General features: G+C 39.8%; 2 protein-coding genes and 1 long non-coding RNA gene across 3 annotated transcripts in view; 1 reads left to right on the top strand and 2 right to left on the bottom strand.

Annotated features, from left to right (window-relative positions):
• akap19 (A-kinase anchoring protein 19) overlaps nucleotides 1-17,628 on the top strand; it is a 176,024-nt gene that overhangs the window by 21,619 nt on the left and 136,777 nt on the right. The gene's annotated exons all lie outside the window — the stretch shown is intronic.
• On the bottom strand, nucleotides 334-3,590 carry LOC148894452 (uncharacterized). Its single transcript, XM_089003217.1, has 5 exons — nucleotides 3,417-3,590; nucleotides 3,288-3,329; nucleotides 2,104-2,486; nucleotides 1,886-1,983; nucleotides 334-780 (listed from the first exon to the last, which is right to left on the bottom strand). Exons 1-5 carry the CDS (start codon nucleotides 3,588-3,590, stop codon nucleotides 716-718), a joined length of 762 nt encoding a protein of 253 aa, XP_088859343.1. The 3' UTR covers nucleotides 334-715.
• On the bottom strand, nucleotides 7,377-10,817 carry LOC148894451 (uncharacterized). Its single transcript, XR_016115774.1, has 3 exons — nucleotides 10,712-10,817; nucleotides 10,555-10,594; nucleotides 7,377-7,730 (listed from the first exon to the last, which is right to left on the bottom strand). It is a non-coding gene; the product is annotated as an uncharacterized LOC148894451 (long non-coding RNA).

The raw sequence follows: 17,628 nt of genomic DNA, 5'->3' as shown, positions 1-17,628 counted from the left end.
GCACAGAAATAGCTGTTTCGGGTTCATATAGCCGGAAGCTAACAGTATATACTCCATTTTGCCCCTACAAAAACAAAATAAAATAAAAACACATCATCATTATCAGCAAAGAAGACGAGCGAACATTCAGGGCAAAAAGTCCAGCTGTTACTTATCAATGAGCTGGCAAGGTGCGGCCCATCCCAAGGCCAAGGGTCAATATCTCGAATTTATCCGGACTGTCAAAACAAGATTAGATGTGAAATTCCAAGATGACAAATGCTGCTGGGATAAGGTGCGGCTTGGACAAATAGACACACTTTTGACTCTCCCTAAACAAATGAATGAGATCGGTTTCCAGGATTTTCTCTTTATTTTCGTCAAGGAAAGTCAGTCAAATATTGCAAAGTCCATCAATGTTACAGGAAGCATTTGCTTGAAAAAAAATAGTCGCAAGCGGCAATGTCGCAGTGTGCCTTTGTTTACAATACAGGTACATCTGACTTACGACCGAGTTCAGTTCCAACCAAACGGTCGTAAGTCAAAATGGTCGTAAGTCGAAATCCATTCCAAATGTTGAATAGAGACATGGAGTTGAAATGACTGGCAAACTCCCCCCTCTGGTGTCATCACACGGTCGATTGCTGTGCGAGAGTGAGATGCTGGCTGGCCAAAATTATCGTGCGTGTTGCCTCCTTGCTAGTGTGTTGCGGTACCAGGCGTAGAATTAAAATTTTTAAAATAGGGTCTGCAAGTCCTGGTCGTAAGTTGAACCCGTCGTAAGTCGGATGTTACCTGTATCTAGCACACAGAAGATCAATCAGTATATCTCCCCTATAAAAAATATGAATAATATATTCTTCAAATTATATCAAAGTCATTGATTTGATTTGTAATTTTTATTTGCACATATAAGTAAATACACATTTTGTGATGGTTAGTGTTATTGATATTTTTTAAATGTTGTATCTATGTTGAGTATTTTCAATGCGCACCGTGTAGTTTTGTATTATAAAAGTGAATTTCCACGTTAAGAAGCAAAAAAAACATACTTTGCTTTAATAACTAAATTTTTAAAGGACAACCGACATCACTTTTTTGTTTCCTAACTGACATCAGAAAAACGTTTTATAGCATCTAAAATACCCAAAACACGCAGTATGATATTTTTAGTCAAATGAAAAACATCAATAAAAATGACTTTGTGCCCAAAATCTGCAAAAAATTGAGCTGCGAATTGGGCATTTTCAGAAAGTCCCGCCCCCAGTTCGTGACGTCACGCCAAGACGTCTTGCATTACTGGAGAATCAAAACAATGGCTTCAGATTCGGAGAATATGCTTTCATGTGACACATCCAGTTATGAATATGATTCAAGTAGTTCTGAAGAGGTAAGCATACATGTTTGCAATCGATTAAGGAATTTATTCCGTGCCATTTTTAGGCAATATTGGGGGGAAATGGATCACCAAAAAAGAGGCAGAAAATGGCGACCAAGCTCCGACCAACCCCATTTCCACAGGCTGATTAATTCCTTACATGGAGCTTGGTCGCCCTCTTCTGCCTCTTTTTTGGTGGTACACAAAGTTTTCAGCCCAGTCAAGTACAGCCAAATGCATTGACGTGATGGAAGGACTGCTACAATGTGTCCTTTTTTTCGATCAGGGGTGTTCCTTCAGTGACGTCACGTACGGACTCGTCACCAACTCAAAAACAAGACTTCCTGAATATTCAGCGCGAGTCTTAAAACGTAAAATATAGCTCTATGCGGTGGAATCTTTGTAAAATACGCTCAGTAAAAGTCATTTGAAGCCATTTTACAAATTATGGACACAACTTGTCCGGAGACGCTGGTTGTCCTTTAAGGGTGCATTAAAGAAGCAAATATAAAATGATTAAGCACACCCTTGTACTCTTCAAATATTTGGCAGCGACGTCACATTCTTGCCGCCATGTCCATCGATTTGGTCTAGTCAGAGTCGCTGCTGCAAGAGCTGCTGGATGACTAAAAAAATGAATAAAAATAATGAAAAAAAAACAAGAACACAAATGGACAATATAAGAATGAACAATGGAAGTTTTCATTTGATCAAAATGTTGACGTGGAGCGACACGCCTTACTTACCCCATGACAGTTCTTCCCTTTTTTGTGGCACTTGCCATGCTTGTGGCCATGCTTGTGCTTGTGCTTGCCATGACAATGAGCACCATGTCCATGTCCATGACCATGATGTCCATGTCCATGTCCATGACCATGATCATGACCATGACCATGATCATGACCATGATCATGCCCATGTCCATGACCGTGTCCATGATCATGCCCATGTCCATGTCCATGATCATGTCCATGACCATGACCTTGACCTTGACCTTGACCCGGTCCACAACCAGGTGGGCAGCAGGGTTGAGGAGGGCAGCCACCCGGCTGATACTGAGGGTAGCCCCCGGGAGGATATTGCGGGTACCCTCCAGGCTGGTTGGGGTAACCCGGGGGGTACTGGTTGCCTTTTTACACAAAAAGGAAAGAAAAGAAGCGGATTGGAAAGGCATTAGAAAAAGACTGGATAGTGTAAAATGATCTATATAAACTATATATAAATATAGAATTAACTTTAAAATTATTCTTTATACATTTAAAGCTATCCATAACCTTGACCCCCCCATACCTATCGGACCTTCTTCAAATTTCTATTCCCTCTCATTCCCTCAGATCCTCTTCCTCCCTCCACCTCTGTGTGCCCCAACCTGTCCATCTCAGCACGATGGGGGACAGAGCTTTCAGCTGCTCTGCCCCCAAACTCTGTTCGTAACATTGATTCACTTCCCATCTTCAAATGGCATCTTAATACCCACCTATTTAAAATTGCATTTTCTGTGTATCTCTTGATTCTATTTATAATTGTATTTTATTTATTGTATTCTATTTATAATTGTATTTTATTTATTATTGTATCTATGCTTGTCTGTGAGTGTAAAGTGTCCTTGAGACCTTTGAAAGGTGCTTGAAATAAAATGTATTATTATTATTATTATTATTATTATTATTATTATTATTATTATTATTATTATTATTATTAAAACAGGTCAGGTTGACCAATTTTTACTTTTTTAAAGTAAATACTACTGACAAACAAAACAACTTCAAGATTGAAAATCAGATTTTTTAAGGAGTTTGAATAATAAATATGGATATTTATCTCATGGGTCAAATTGACCCGGGCATATAAGAGTCATTTATGACAAATGGCATTTCACAAGAGGTCATACAAAGTCACGGTCGGTTTTCAAAGTAGCTTGGCGGTTTACCTTGATTGTTTCCGTACATTTTTTCACCAACAAGTGAAGCCCCTGAGATTGGAATAAGAACAAAAAGCTCATAATCAGCACAATCAGTTCAAGAACCACAAAATGAGCATGAAAAAAAGAGTAGCTTACTGCACGCTGGAGAGTCAAGTTGTAAATACAGTCCACTTCATCCCTTGCTTTTTTAATGTCCCTTTTATGAGAAGCCACTCCTTGACTTGCCCGCCTCCACTCCACTCCCACTACAACTTGCGTGTGTTTACAAATGTTTGTCTTTAAACAGCTGACCATGTGACCAAATGGCATATTTAAAAAAATGGGTATATATTGTTTATGACAAGGTTATGGCAAGGTCATTTTTTTGCCACGAGCCACATTGTAGTTCCGGTTTCCTCTCGGGCGGAGGGGGGGGGGGGGGCGTTATGAATTTGGGGAAGCCATTAGTATGTTTAATCTTCTTCCCATATTCCATATAGAACGCACAACAAATTGATGAATAATTAGTTTTCAAATCAGAAGTAAAAAATAATGACTTTTATTGTGGTTTACATACAACAATTTGAAATTTTGGTTGGGACGTTAGCAAGCGTCATGGCACTTCAAATGCATGATTTTTATAATTGTATTTTATTTATTGTATTCTATTTGTAATTGAATTTTATTTATTATAGTATCTATGCTTGTCTGTGACTGCAAGTGTCCTTGAGAGCTTTGAAAGGCGCTTAAAATAAAATGTATTATTATTATTATTATTATTATTATTATTATTATTATTATTATTTGCTTTTGCGGACCAAATAAAATGACATCATTGACTTTGACACCTGTGATGTAAGGGATTAGCCAGCTAGCTGAATATAAACAGAGTGAGCTAGCTCAATCGCTAGCTAGCTCAATCGTTAGCTAGCTCAATCGCTAGCTAGCTCGATTGCTTGCTAGCGACCACGTTCGCTAGCTCGCTCGCTCACTAGCAACCACGTTCGCTAGCTCAATAGCTAGCTAGCTCGATAGATGACAATGGAATTTGACAGTTTGATTTGGCCCCTAGGCTTTGACTTTGACATCTGTGATGTAAGGGATTAGCCAGATAGCTGAATAGAAAGAAAGCCGTCTAAGTCGTTCACTAGCTAGCTTGATCACTATCTTGCTAGCTAGGTCGTTCACTAGCTACACTAGATAGATGAATCGCTATCTTGATAGCGAGGTCGCTCACTTGCTAGCTTGGTCGCTATTTTGCTAGCTCGCTCGCAAACTAGCTATCTTGATAGATGAGCATGGAATTTCACAAGTTTTATTTCCTTTTGCTAGCTGAATAAAAAATGATGTGGCAAGCTAGATTTGGCCCCCTGGCCTTGATTTAGACAGCTATGGTTTATGAGATTCAGAACTAATTGCTGTGACTTTCTTTTCAGAAATGTTAATATTAGTCTTATTCGCTCAGGTGTCTGATTGTTATTCCGATAAGTAGACTTTAAAGGACAACCGACACCATTTTTTTGTTTCCTAACTGACATCAGAAAAACGTTTTATAGCATCTAAAATACCCAAAACACGCAGGTTGATATTTTTAGTCAATTGCAAAACACCAATAAAAATGAGTTAAAGTGTCCCAAAACTACCTACCTCTAAATGACCTTGGAGATGCAGAGTTTTAGAAGGTCCCGCCCCCTTCTTTGTTACATCACGCCAGGATGTCTTGCCTTGCTCGAGAATCAAAACAATGGCTTCAGATTCTGAGAAGATGCTTTCTTCTATTCAAATAGTTCTGAAGAGGAAAGCATAAATGTTTGCAATCAATTAAAGAAGTCCTCCCGTATCAATTCGAGCCGTCAGGAGTCCAATGTAGCGTCCCAGAAAATGCACAAGATGGCGCCAAAGCTTCCTTGGAAATGGGCTGATTTGTCTGCTGGGAATTTGTGTCAACTAGTATCAAATAGTAGTCTTGGTGCAACACACAACGATTCACCATCGCATTATTTGTGTTTTCCTTTTAATTTCGCCATCAACACGGATCAACACGAAGTTTTCAGACCAAACAAAGTTCCAGATGTGACATCACGTCAGGCATCGTCATCAACTCGAAAACAAGACTTCCTGAATATTGAGCGGCAGTCTTAAAACGTAAAATATAGCTATATGCCGTGGAATCTTTGTAAAATACGCTCAGTAGAAGTCATTTGAAGCGATTTTACAAATTATGGACACAACTTGGTCGGAAGCGTCGGTTGTTCTTTAATAATTAACCGTCCAGGTATGTATCATGTATACTCCCAAAGGAGCTGGATGCTATGCCAAGATGTCAATGTAACTTTCAGAAGGATTCTTGATGTGTCCTGTGTTCCAGCCTCAAGACCCACAAGACCACATCACCACAATTGTTATGCCAAAACACCAAACATAATTTTTTTTGTGTTTCTTTGGTACACTTGAAATTACACCCAAGTGCTTCCCTAAGGCGTTTTTTTTCTCCATTGCAGGAATTCCAAAACACAAAAGTCAATGTCGTCAGAGCAGCGGCGTGATACAACACACCCTTAAAAATCACATGGGACCGTACAAAGGTCCTTATTCAGACCTTCCTTGTGATAAAAAGTCATAAAAGAAGTGAAGAAAAAAGAAAACACAGATGTGGGGACTGATGACATTCTATCCATCCACCTTCCATTGGATTTAGGGGTTATTATTATTATTATTATTAGTAGTAGTAGTAGTAGTAGTAGTAGTAGTGGTAGTAGTAGTAGTATTGGTATTAGTAGTTTTAGTAGTATTAGTAGTATTAGTAGTAGTAGTAGTAGTAGTAGTAGTAGTAGTAGTAGTAGTAGAACAAACGTGCGTTTGGAGACAAATATGGCGGCGGAAAAATGTTGATTTACGTTGAAGATGAGTGATGTGTCGTTCGCGAACGAGCCGGTTCTTAGAGCCGGGGCTCTGCTCTGCAGTGACGAACAGAAATTCCGAACAAGGAGCCGGGAATGAGAGCTGACTTTTTTCCCCTCGATTCCCCGCCCCCAGTCTTCGGTTAAAGCCGCACGTGATTGGTCGATATCCGTAGTAGAGGAGGGAGGGGAGAATTACAGACATACGCAGCAGTGAGGAGAATTGGGATTAGGGTAGACAGGTGGACAAATGTAACACACATTACACTGTCAATTATTATATTTTTTGAATACGTAGTTGGTATGATAGCATTATTAATATGAAAAGCAAATTAGTGACAAATCATCAGCCCAGAGTAACCACAGGGAAAGTGAAAGTTAGTGGATGGTCTCTGTGCACATATAAATCAAGCTATATAAATGAAAATATTTGATATAGTGTAGTTTTTACATGAGTAATTGGTTTTTCACATAATTTTACATGATTTTTGGTAGTTAATTTAAGCAAAAAAAACAACAACAAGAGGAGCCATTTGGAAGCCAAAAGAGCTGGATCTTTTTATTGAGTTGGGCCAAAAGAAACGGCTCTCTGAAAAGTGCTGGAATTCCCATCACGAGTGAAGACCGGTTTCTCTTCGCAGACCTGGTCCAGGTTGTCCGGTTTAACGCAACGCTTTTTTTTTTTTTTGGGGGGGGGGGGGGCAGCGACGTTGGTGGTCAGGCGATTTTTCTACCAAACTGGATTTTTCAGAGGACGTAATTTCAAGTATTTCAAGTAACGTTGGTCTCCACCAGGTGGCGTAGTAGTTCTCAATTTACTCTGTCCAGGGTTGAATTTCGATGCTGTCACGTGCTTCGGTTCGGTCAGCTTGTTTGACTCTCCTGCTGGGTTAGCCTCTTAGGTCTCAAACGAATAACAAACAAACAAACAATAATAATCCCAATATCGTTAAGATGGTTGGTACATTTTAATAGTATGCGCCCCCCGGGTCAAAATGACCGACTAAGAACAGAGCAGACAATGGTGAGATGAAATCCGACACCCAAACGTCCACTTAGCATATGTTCTCACAATTGCCGAGTCAAAATGACCCAGGTTCATGAGGAAGATGAAATGCAGACAATGTTGTGATTTGCATTCCCGGGCCAAATTGACCCAATAGGAATGTTGCTATTCCTGATGAAAAAATGTAACAAAGTAGATTGACGCCATTCGTCACTTTCGTTTCAGAGTTGCATTTTATTGCACCGACTGATCCTGGTTATGTCATTGAGCTGAGAATATACATGCAAGTACATTTCAAGGTCAAAGGTCAAAGGTCAAAGGTGTTATTGTATCGAACAACCTCTGTGGCCGTAGCCGTATCTACCGTGGTGGCCGTAGCCGTGGTAACCGTACGCGTGGCCGTACGCGTGGTGCCCGTATCCGTAAGCGTTTTGATGCCCGTAGCCGTAGCCATAAGCGGGCCTGTAGCCTCCGTAGGGTCCGTAAGCCGCAGCTGGCGTGTAGCACACCCGGGGGGGGACGCAGGGTCTGTACGGACCGTACGGCATCGTCACCGAGATAAGCCTAAAGAGGAGAAAACTGTTTTGTAAAAAAAAATATAGATATAAAAATATATAAATATAAAAATAAAAAAAGATTTTCTCAACTAGAGGAAACTGTCATGATCTGGTTGGCGACCAACGGGGGGCGCAGTCGGCCCCGCCTGCACCTGCACAGGTGCTGGTCGTCCCGATCAAATTGGCGACCAGCGGGTAGCGACGTCAGCCCTGCCGGCAGCCTCGCAGGTGCTGGTCGTTATAATCAATGACACTTAAAAGGACACCTGGCACGATCATCCGGTGCCGATTCATTGGTTGTTTGCTGGTTGTTTGCAGCATGCATCGTGTACGTGTTTGTTTAACCTTGGCGGACTTTTACACTTGGTTTTCTTTTGCTACTTTGTATTTTTTCCATTCAGATCATTTTGATGTTTTACATTTTGTTACTGCTGACCTTTAATTTAATACAATTTGTCAAACAACCTCCTGCTCCCTCCTGCCTGCTTTGTGGGATCCGAACCCGCCATCACCACCTCGCAAACCGTGACAGAAACTCTCTGGCCCAAAACTCGAGATGCCGAAAAAGACAACCAAGACGAAAGTATGGGTCACATAATATATTATTATTATCAGTTCAGTAATACCTTGGCTTACGTACTTAATTGGTTCCCAGACAGGTGAAAAGTGTAGTTGTGTTGCGTTCATCCTATCTACTTGATATCTAATTTAAACCAGATTCTTTTATTACAGACAGTGTACATGAAACATGTCAGGTAATCGAACACCTAAAATACACTGTCTGTAAGAAAGGAATCTGGTTTAAATTAGGTGAAAAGTGTGTATCCCAAAAATTAATTTCCCGAAGAAAACCATTAAAATGAGAATAATCCATTCCCAGGTAACCCATAAAACATTATTTTCTACTTCCTAATTTTCTAAGCCTTAAAACTACACAAAATATATCTTATTTTATGTATAATAAATGTGCTAGTCGTTTTATTTACTTTTGTGATGGTCGATGTAATGGAGTGGCCGGTTTCATCAGCATTAAACACTTGATGAGGAACGTACCCTTCTTCTTTCACCATCTTGAAGAATGATTCCTTGTAGGTGCTTTCCCTGTGATAATTTTATCTAGTTCCTCATGAATTGTGTTCTGTTTAGCTGGGTTGATAGCTTTTTGCAGCAAGCGTACAGGTTGTTTGTGGTGCCTGATTGATGGGATATTTTAACCTTGTAGTCTACACTCTGCCTTTGAACTATCATAGTTGAAACTCTCTCACTGTCGTCTGTCTGTCTCTTTAATGTTTAAACAACCTCACATCACTGCTGCGTTCTTGACCAATCACGTGGCTTTAACCGCAGACTGGGAGCGGGGAATAGAGGACAAAAAAAGTCGGCAGCCATTTTCTTTTTGGAGAACGGCTTCACTCTCTCTCTCTCTGTAAACCCCAGCCCCCTTCACCACTGCCTTCTTGACCAATCACGTGGCTTTAACCGAAGACTGGTGGCGGGGAATAGAGGACTAAAACAAGCCGGCTGCCATTTTATTTTAGGAGAACGAACTCGTTCGCGAACGACACATCACTCATTGCGGCAGCTCTGTGTGTATCTCGAAAAAAGTTTGTATGCCAAGGTAAATTTTTCATAAATTTAATGTTCGTAAACCGAAAAGTTCGTAAACCAAGGGGTTCGTAAACAGAGGTATCACTGTATATTATTATTTCTGTTATTAGTATATTGTTATTATTACTATTATTATTATTATTATGGTTATTATGATGATTATTATTATGGTTATTATGATTATTATGATTACTACCCAGCTGGTTATCTAGCTGGCTATCTATTAGTTATACGGCTACCTAGCTAGCTGTCTCTCTATTAGCTATCTATTTGCTATCTATTAGCTATCAGCCTGGCTCGCTAGCTATCTAGCTGGCTATCTATTAGTTATACGGCTACCTAGCTAGCTTTCTATCTATTAGCTATCTATTGGCAGCAACACATGCGGCCTGAAAGCCCGAAGATCGGCTCCTTTATTGACGTCTTTTAGAGAGCGTCGTGAATAATGACCTCAAAGTTATGTGGAGGCGGCGAGCGAAGGGAAAAAAAAAATTGGCGCTTTGCCACCTGTAATCGATACGCGAATCGTGATCATAATTTCATTGAAGATTATTCTGTCTGTCTGTCCGCCGTCCATCCGCCTATTTGTGTGTTTGTGTGTTTTTCATATGCTAGAGTTCATTTAGCTGTCTATCTATTTGCTCTATATTAGCTTTCTATTAGCGATCTATTTGCTATCTATTAGCTATCGGGCTGGCCATCTATTAGTTATATAGCTAGTTGTCTAGCTATCTATTGGCTATCTAGCTTTCTATCTATTTGAGTTACTTCTACTTCTACTAGTTGAGTTGAGTGAACGCTGGCGCATGTGGCTGCCGCTGCTCACCCACAGAAAAACGTATCCTGTGACTGAAAAGTGACCTTGAGAGTTTTGAAAGGGGCTGTGAAATTAAATGTATTACTATTATAAAATGACGTTGTTCAAACTCATGCTAACAACAAGTTGATAATTGGGGGGGTGGCGTTAGAAGGATCCATCTTGTCACAATGTGAAAAATGGCCACCCGCAACAAACCAGGAAGTGTTGTTCGAGGAAATATGAGCAAATTTCCTTCAGATGCGGTTTTGCAGGTTTCAACCAGTGACATAAGCTACTGTTCTCTTATGGAGGAAATAAACAACCATGCTAAGAAGTAATTTTAAATAACAACAGCATGGAAACGATAAAAGTAAATAAAATAAAATAAATACATAAATAAATACAATAAAGTAAAGAGGCCTACCCTGACTGGTCTTGCTTGTGCTTGTCAAAATCTCAAATCCCTGCAATGAAAAAAGGGGAACATGTAAAATACATACACAGGCTCAACATTTGACACAAACATTTCTCAAGTGTTTGTAAAAAAATATATATTTTGGTGATGGAAAAGCTGAATTTACCGTGCGCTGTCGTTGAGAGTCTCACTTGCTCAACTGTTGACGTTGGACGCTTTTAATAGAAGTCGGAGAAGAAAAAACATTCCGCCTCCAACCACACCTCCAGAAATTGAGGGCTGGGTTGTTGTTGCTGATTGCTTCACCGCTAATAGTGTGGCACAAAATTTCCTATGTAGCTATCGAGATCTATCTATCTGGATCGATCGAGATCTATTGAGATCAGGGGTCAGCAACCTTTAGGACTCAAAGAGCCATTTGGACCCATTTCCCACAGAAAAGAAAACACTAGGAGCCACAAAATACTTATTGACATTTAAAATGAAGACAGCACTGCATCTTTTCATCATCGTTTTTTACATTTATACAGTGAGACCTCAACTTACGAACTTAATTGGTTCCCAGACAGAGTGTGTAAGGCGAAAAGTGTGTATCTTAAAAAAAATTCCCATAGGAAACCATTAAAATGGGAATAATCCGTTCCCGGGTTTCCATAAAATATACTTTTCAACTAAATAAGCCTTAAAACTACACACAACACACCTTATTCTATGTATACTAAATGTGCTATTGTATTGTAATTAAAGAAATACACTGCATTGAATCATAAAGTCACTTTATTTACATTTGTGGTGGTCATTTATGGCTTGATGGAATGGCGTTGGAGGTCGAAGGTCAAAGGGAATTGCTGTTTGGAAAGAGAGGCGCATTACATGAGGACTGTAATTAAAGAAATAAACTGTGCTGTAAAATAAAGTTTTATTTACCTTTTTGATGGTTGTTGATGGCTCATGGAAGGAGAGTCACCTTCCATAAGGACTGTTGGTAACTTAACCTCTGATGCTGTTCGGTCGTGTGCTTCCACCGAAGATCACTCCGCCAGCCGTGGTGGGTGTGTATTATGAAAATAGTGCTTATTATAAGGTTTAATTTTCATAAATTTGACGTTTGTAAGACAAAAAGTTTGTAAGACAAAAAGTTTGTAAGATAAGGTGTTTGTAAGTTGAGGTCTCGGTGTATATGCATAAACAAACTATAGTGTGTTGCATTTATGAATCAATGAACTGTTACAGAGAAGCGAAATTCCATTTCCGCACGCAACAAAAACATTTTAAACGCCGAAAAAAAGACGTTGGGTTGAAGATTACTTTCAAATATAATACTCAATGTCTATTTGAAAAAAAAAAAAAGAATATTTGCTAAATGGCAAATACAATATTTATCACCTGGTTAATGTGATTTCTGCTCCTGCGCCTCAGCGCACAGCCTCCGCACATCAGGGCTCTATGACGTTACCTTCATCTTCACACAGGACTGTAAGACGTCGTCTGTCAGGCGTGAGCGATGTCTGTTTTTAATGAGAGGGGCAGAGATTAACATGTCTCTGATTTTCTGCACAACTTCACTCTTGTTTTTAAAGTCTGTGAATAGATGTTCTGACATCTTAATGAATGATTCATTTATATATTCTCCGTCTGTGAATGGCTTCCCGTGCGTGACTATTTCCTTGAGCGGCCACAACACTAGCATATGTCGCTGAATTTGTAGATTTCATCCACTTTATAAAATGATTTTTGCTCTGATCAGCCTTCCGCATCAGTTTCGAAACAGCTCTTTTTCTCTCATCTCCATCCGGATATTTTTGAGCAAAAGCTGTGTGTTTGTTCTGGAAATGTCTTGCGACATTTGACTTTTTGTTGTTTGCTAACTTCTCATTACATATTAAGCATACCGGTAAACCCGTCTCGTCAGCAGTGAAGGCGAACGAATCTGCCCAAGTTCATTAAACGTTCTGTTTTCTTCAGACACTTTTCTTTTCTTAGATTTATCCATAGTTGGCCTACCTGGGGGTCGAAAAATTCAAGAAATCGTGCGCAATTTGGCGGTTGTGACCGGATATACATTCACTGTCGATGGTTGTGACGTTTTATGAGCGAGAAAAAAATTGAATACGTTTTATTTTGTATTATTTATAATCACCGTAATCTTCAAATTTAGAATTACATTTTAAAAACGAACGAACTAAAATAATATACATTAAATTAAATACTCATTATTTATTTTCTAAAGCCGCAGGGAGCCGCAGCAGGGGGGTGAAGCCGCGGGTTGCAGATGTCTGATCTAGATCTTTTTAGATCAGGGGTGCTCCCACTTTTGCAGCATGGGAGCTACTTTTGAAATGACCATGTCAAAATGATCTACCCATTATATTTATTGAGAAATATATTGAGGATTCTAGGCAACTTTTGTTGCCTAGAATGTTTATGTATAACCGCATATGTTGCACAACACAACATAATGATGCACATTTTTTGCCATTACCTGAGTTCACTCTGATAACTGGCAGACGATACAAACACACTTTGAAAATGTCATCGTGAAAAAAGTCCTCCTCCCATTCCGTATGAAAGGGATACTTTTTTCGTCTTACTTAGTCCAGCTCCCCCACTCATTGTTATACCCAATCTTACATTTAAAGGACAACCGACGTCTCTTTTTTGTTTCTAACTGACATCAGAAAAACGTTTTATAGCATATGAGGGAGCATTTTAAAATGGCAATGTTTCATTTATTACATATGATATTGTTTGACATTTTGGTACATATTTTATCATGTACAGTGAGACCTCAACTTACAAACACCTTATGTTACAAACTTTTCGTCTTACAAACGTCAAATTTCTGAAAATTAAACCTTATAATAAGCACTATTTTCATAATGCACACCCACCACGGCTGGCGGAGTGATCTTTGGCAGAAGCACACGACCGAACAGCACCAGAGGTTAAGTTACCAACAGTACTTATGGAAGGTGACTCTCCTTCCATAAGCCATCACCGACCATCAAAAAGGTAAATAAAACTTTATTTTACAGCACCGTTAATTTCTTTAATTACAGTCCTCATGTAATGCGCCTCTCTTTCCAAACAGCAATTCCCTTTGACCTTTGACCTCCAACGCCATTCCATCAAGCCATCAATGACCATCACAAATGTAAATAAAGTGACTTCATGATACAATGCAGTGTATTTCTTTCATTACAATACAATAGCACATTTATTATACATAGAATAATGTACGTTGTGTGTAGTTTTAAGGCTTATTTCGTTGAAAAGTATATTTTATGGAACGACAGACCGAAAGGCAGCTCATGTAGCCTTGCTAGGTATTTGCTGTCTATTAGGTATCTGGCTGTCTATTAGATAACTGGCTATCTAGCTAGCTAGCTAAGTACATTTAGTTAGCCATTTTAAACATTGTAGGATGAACATTAAAGTCGTGATTTGTTCAGTAGAAAGTGCCTTGTTTTCAATGAATGAATGAGCGAACAGACATCGAATGTTCGTTGGGTGTTATGTTTTGGCAGGTACTGGAGGTTCAAGGGGTCAGCTGGTTCTTATCACACAGGGGAAGCGAAGCAATACAACATGGCCAAGGCCGTATGGGGGAGGTGAATACTACAACAAAAACCAACGTTGTTTGCTGGGGACGCACGCCACTTAAATTATCCGCTTCCCCCGCCAAAGAGGAGGATGACATCACAGACCAGTGAAGGAGATGAGTGGACATGCACATTCCACCATGAACAGGACGACGTCTATTGAGTGATGATTCCAAAATGTTATTACTTTGTAATTAATAAATAAAGCACTACCAAACTCAGTTTTGCTCCCAATCTGTTTTTTTTTTAATACGCACACTTGTATGCCTCTCTGTTGTTGTGGGGCGGACGTACGTATGGCAGTAGAGGATATGTACCGGCATATAAAACTTGCGCCCTATCACCCGGTGCGCTCAATGTGTATATTAAATAGAGAAATGGCACACATAAATGAGACTGCGCCTTTTCACACCGTGCGCCCTTTGGTCGTGAAAATACGGTATTCTGGGTTGAGTAAACGCTGGCACGTGTGGCTGTTGCTGCTCACCCACAGAAAAAAAACTTACCCTGTGACTGTAACTGAATGAACAGGGACAAACACTTAAGTACCTGTCTGTTCTTCCCTATTCAACTGTCTGGGATGATGCACAGAAAATGTCAAATTCTTTGAAATCTTTAATTTCCCCCTCTATGATCATTTTAATTCCTATCAAATTATGTAGCATCATTTTGTTACTAGTACATCACCTGCTCATTATCAGGAAAGACATTCAAGATCACCCCCACCCCCCATTTAGAGCTGATGTGTTTTCGAAGTGTTCCTCTAATTTTTTAGAGCAGTTTATTTTGTTGAATTAATCTGTTCAGCTGTTGAGAACAAATGTATTTCAATTATATTGAAATTTTCAATTTATTGTTTTTGATGTTTGGAAGAGAATGCTTTGTGTTGTATTTTATGTTAAATATGAACAACTTCAGATTTAAAGTATTTTAATTAAATAAACGTTGAAAAAATAACCAAAACACCATGTTTGCCTCATGATAAATCCATTTTACATTCATTTGTGTGACCAGTAGGAACTAAAAACTGCTCCTAATGAAGTCATGATAATTTCATAATCGTGAGCGAGTAGAAATGACAGATTTTTGGGTAAATAGAGTAATCTTACATGTCACTGGTTCTAAAACCGTCCTTTTTTGTGCTACTTTCTGTGAATTTTTGGGAAATTTTAGAGTATACCCACTACTTAAGGGACCACGACACCACTGTCGACACTTGCCCAAATTGTGGACACGCTGTTTTAATTTGGGATGATTGTTAATTGCAATTTGGATTTGGAAATGCATTTGTAAGATTTGTCAATGACTGGGAGGTTGTATATTGTAGCGGAGCGATTCGTTATCTCCGCTACCCGTGGGTAGCGTCACCGGTGCACACCGCGGCCTTAATGTTTTTCAAGCCCTTGCTTTCTTTGATGTGCGTCTCAGCCTGACGCGTGTCCCACGCTTGAAAACGATATAAAAGTAGCCGTTGCGGGACAGAGAGAATCAGACTCATCTCGGACCCAGAGATACACGCAGCTCGCAGAGACCCGCTCAGCATCGGACGGAGTGTCACAGCACGACTTGCTCGACTCCACGCTCCATCTGCGTGTCACCTGCCTGAGAGATCTGACAACGAACCTACTTACAAAATAAAGAGAAACATCAAATTCTTTTACCTCGAGCTTGGGTAAGTTATCGTGTTCCATTAGTTATGTTTTTTTTTTTCTGGGGGGGGGGGTGCACTTATTACGATCATTGCGATGTTTACTATTTATTTTTGTAACGTTTTCCAAAATAAGGGTTTCTGTCTCTCTTTTCATTGCCGTCAGAAGACGAATATATTTATTTACTGCTGTGGTTTATGCTAAAGAGAAATTGAATAAAAATTTACAGACTGTCCTCTCTCTCTCTATCTGTATTACTCTCTGTCTCTCTCTGTCGCTCTCTCTCTCTCTCTCTCTCTCTCTCTCTCTCTCTCTCTCCCTCTCTCTCTCTCTCTCCCTCTCTCTCTGTCCTCTCTCTCTCTCTCTCTCTCTCTCTCTCTCTCTCTCTCTCTCTCTCTCTCTCTCTCTCTCTCTCTCTCTCTCTCTCTCTCTCTGCCCCACCCCTCTCTCCATCTACACACACAAACACACATACACACACTGACTGCACTTGTGTATATAATATGTATGTTGTGGCGGGCACTCGGACCAGGCATCTCACCCAGCAGGTGCACGAGAGGAGGCGGGTTTATGTTACATATATTTCACTGCATTTTCTGTTTGAGTTAGATCCACTTGTTAGCAGTTGGAATAAAGACGTACTCCAGTCGATCGTGTGTTCTTCTTCCTCAACTGCTACAATGTTTAGAATTTCCCTAGAGTAGCAGCTAAATGTTGTCTTCATGTTGGTGCTGGTTCATTTCCTAAATAGCATATTGTTTCATACATACTTTGGTATATGTCGTATGCCCCTTAGTCATTAGGTTATTTCTTGTTTACTGGAGAGTTGTGGATGGATATGTGGAACAAATTCGTTTCAGGGGTACAACATTAGATTTTTGTTTTGTTTTCTCTCCCACGTGTGTTCAAGGTGGTGGGATTAAATCATCTCCAGATACAGTGGATTCGCCCTAGCGGAGCAGTCATGCAGTTGTCCAGAACAGTTTTAAAACATGGCTTCATCATTATCACTCTGTTTGGTCTCATCTCCTGGATGAAAACCATCAGAAATGTCGAGGTGAGAAAGGTTAAAACTTTTCTTGCACGCTAAGCATGGGTACACCGGAACAGTGTACCCGTTCTCAAACATATTGATTAGAAATGCTCGCTGGCAACGGTGAAGGATGCCAGGCCTTAAAAAGTCCAATGCATCCCCAATTTCCCACGACACACCTAATGGTCTCTCACTGCATGTACCCTTTTTTGCAAATCCTCTCAATGATTCAAACTACAGTGAGACCTCAACTTGTGAACTTAATTGGTTCCCAGACAGAGTGTGTAAGGCGAAAAGTGTGTATCTCAAAAAAAAAATCCCATAGGAAACCATTAAAATGGGAATAATCCGTTCCCGGGTTTCCATAAAATATACTTTTCAACGAAATAAGCCTTAAAACTACGCACAACATACCTTATTCTATGTATATTAAATGTGCTATTGTATTGTAATGAAAGAAATACACTGCATTGTATCATAAAGTGACTTTATTTACATTTGTGATTGTCATTTATGGCTTGATGGAATGGCGTTGGAGGTCGAAAGTCAAAGGGAATTGCTGTTTGGAAAGAGAGTCGCATTACATATGGACTGTAATTAAAGAAATAAACTGTGCTGTAAAATAAAGTTTTATTTACCTTTTTGATGGTCGTTGATGGCTTATGGAAGGAGAGTCACCTTCCATAAGGACTGTTGGTAACTTAACCTCTGATGCTGTTCGGTCGTGTGCTTCCGCCAAAGATCACTCCGCCAGCCGTGGTGGGTGTGCATTATGAAAATAGTGCTTATTATAAGGTTT

Source organism: Hippocampus bargibanti, linkage group LG08, assembly GCF_051943395.1.
Source record: "Hippocampus bargibanti isolate YZ-2025 linkage group LG08, ASM5194339v1, whole genome shotgun sequence".
In the NCBI taxonomy this organism is placed as follows: domain Eukaryota; kingdom Metazoa; phylum Chordata; class Actinopteri; order Syngnathiformes; family Syngnathidae; genus Hippocampus; species Hippocampus bargibanti.
The sequence above is the reverse complement of the archived record's forward strand: the minus strand, read 5'-3'. Positions and strand labels throughout refer to the sequence as shown.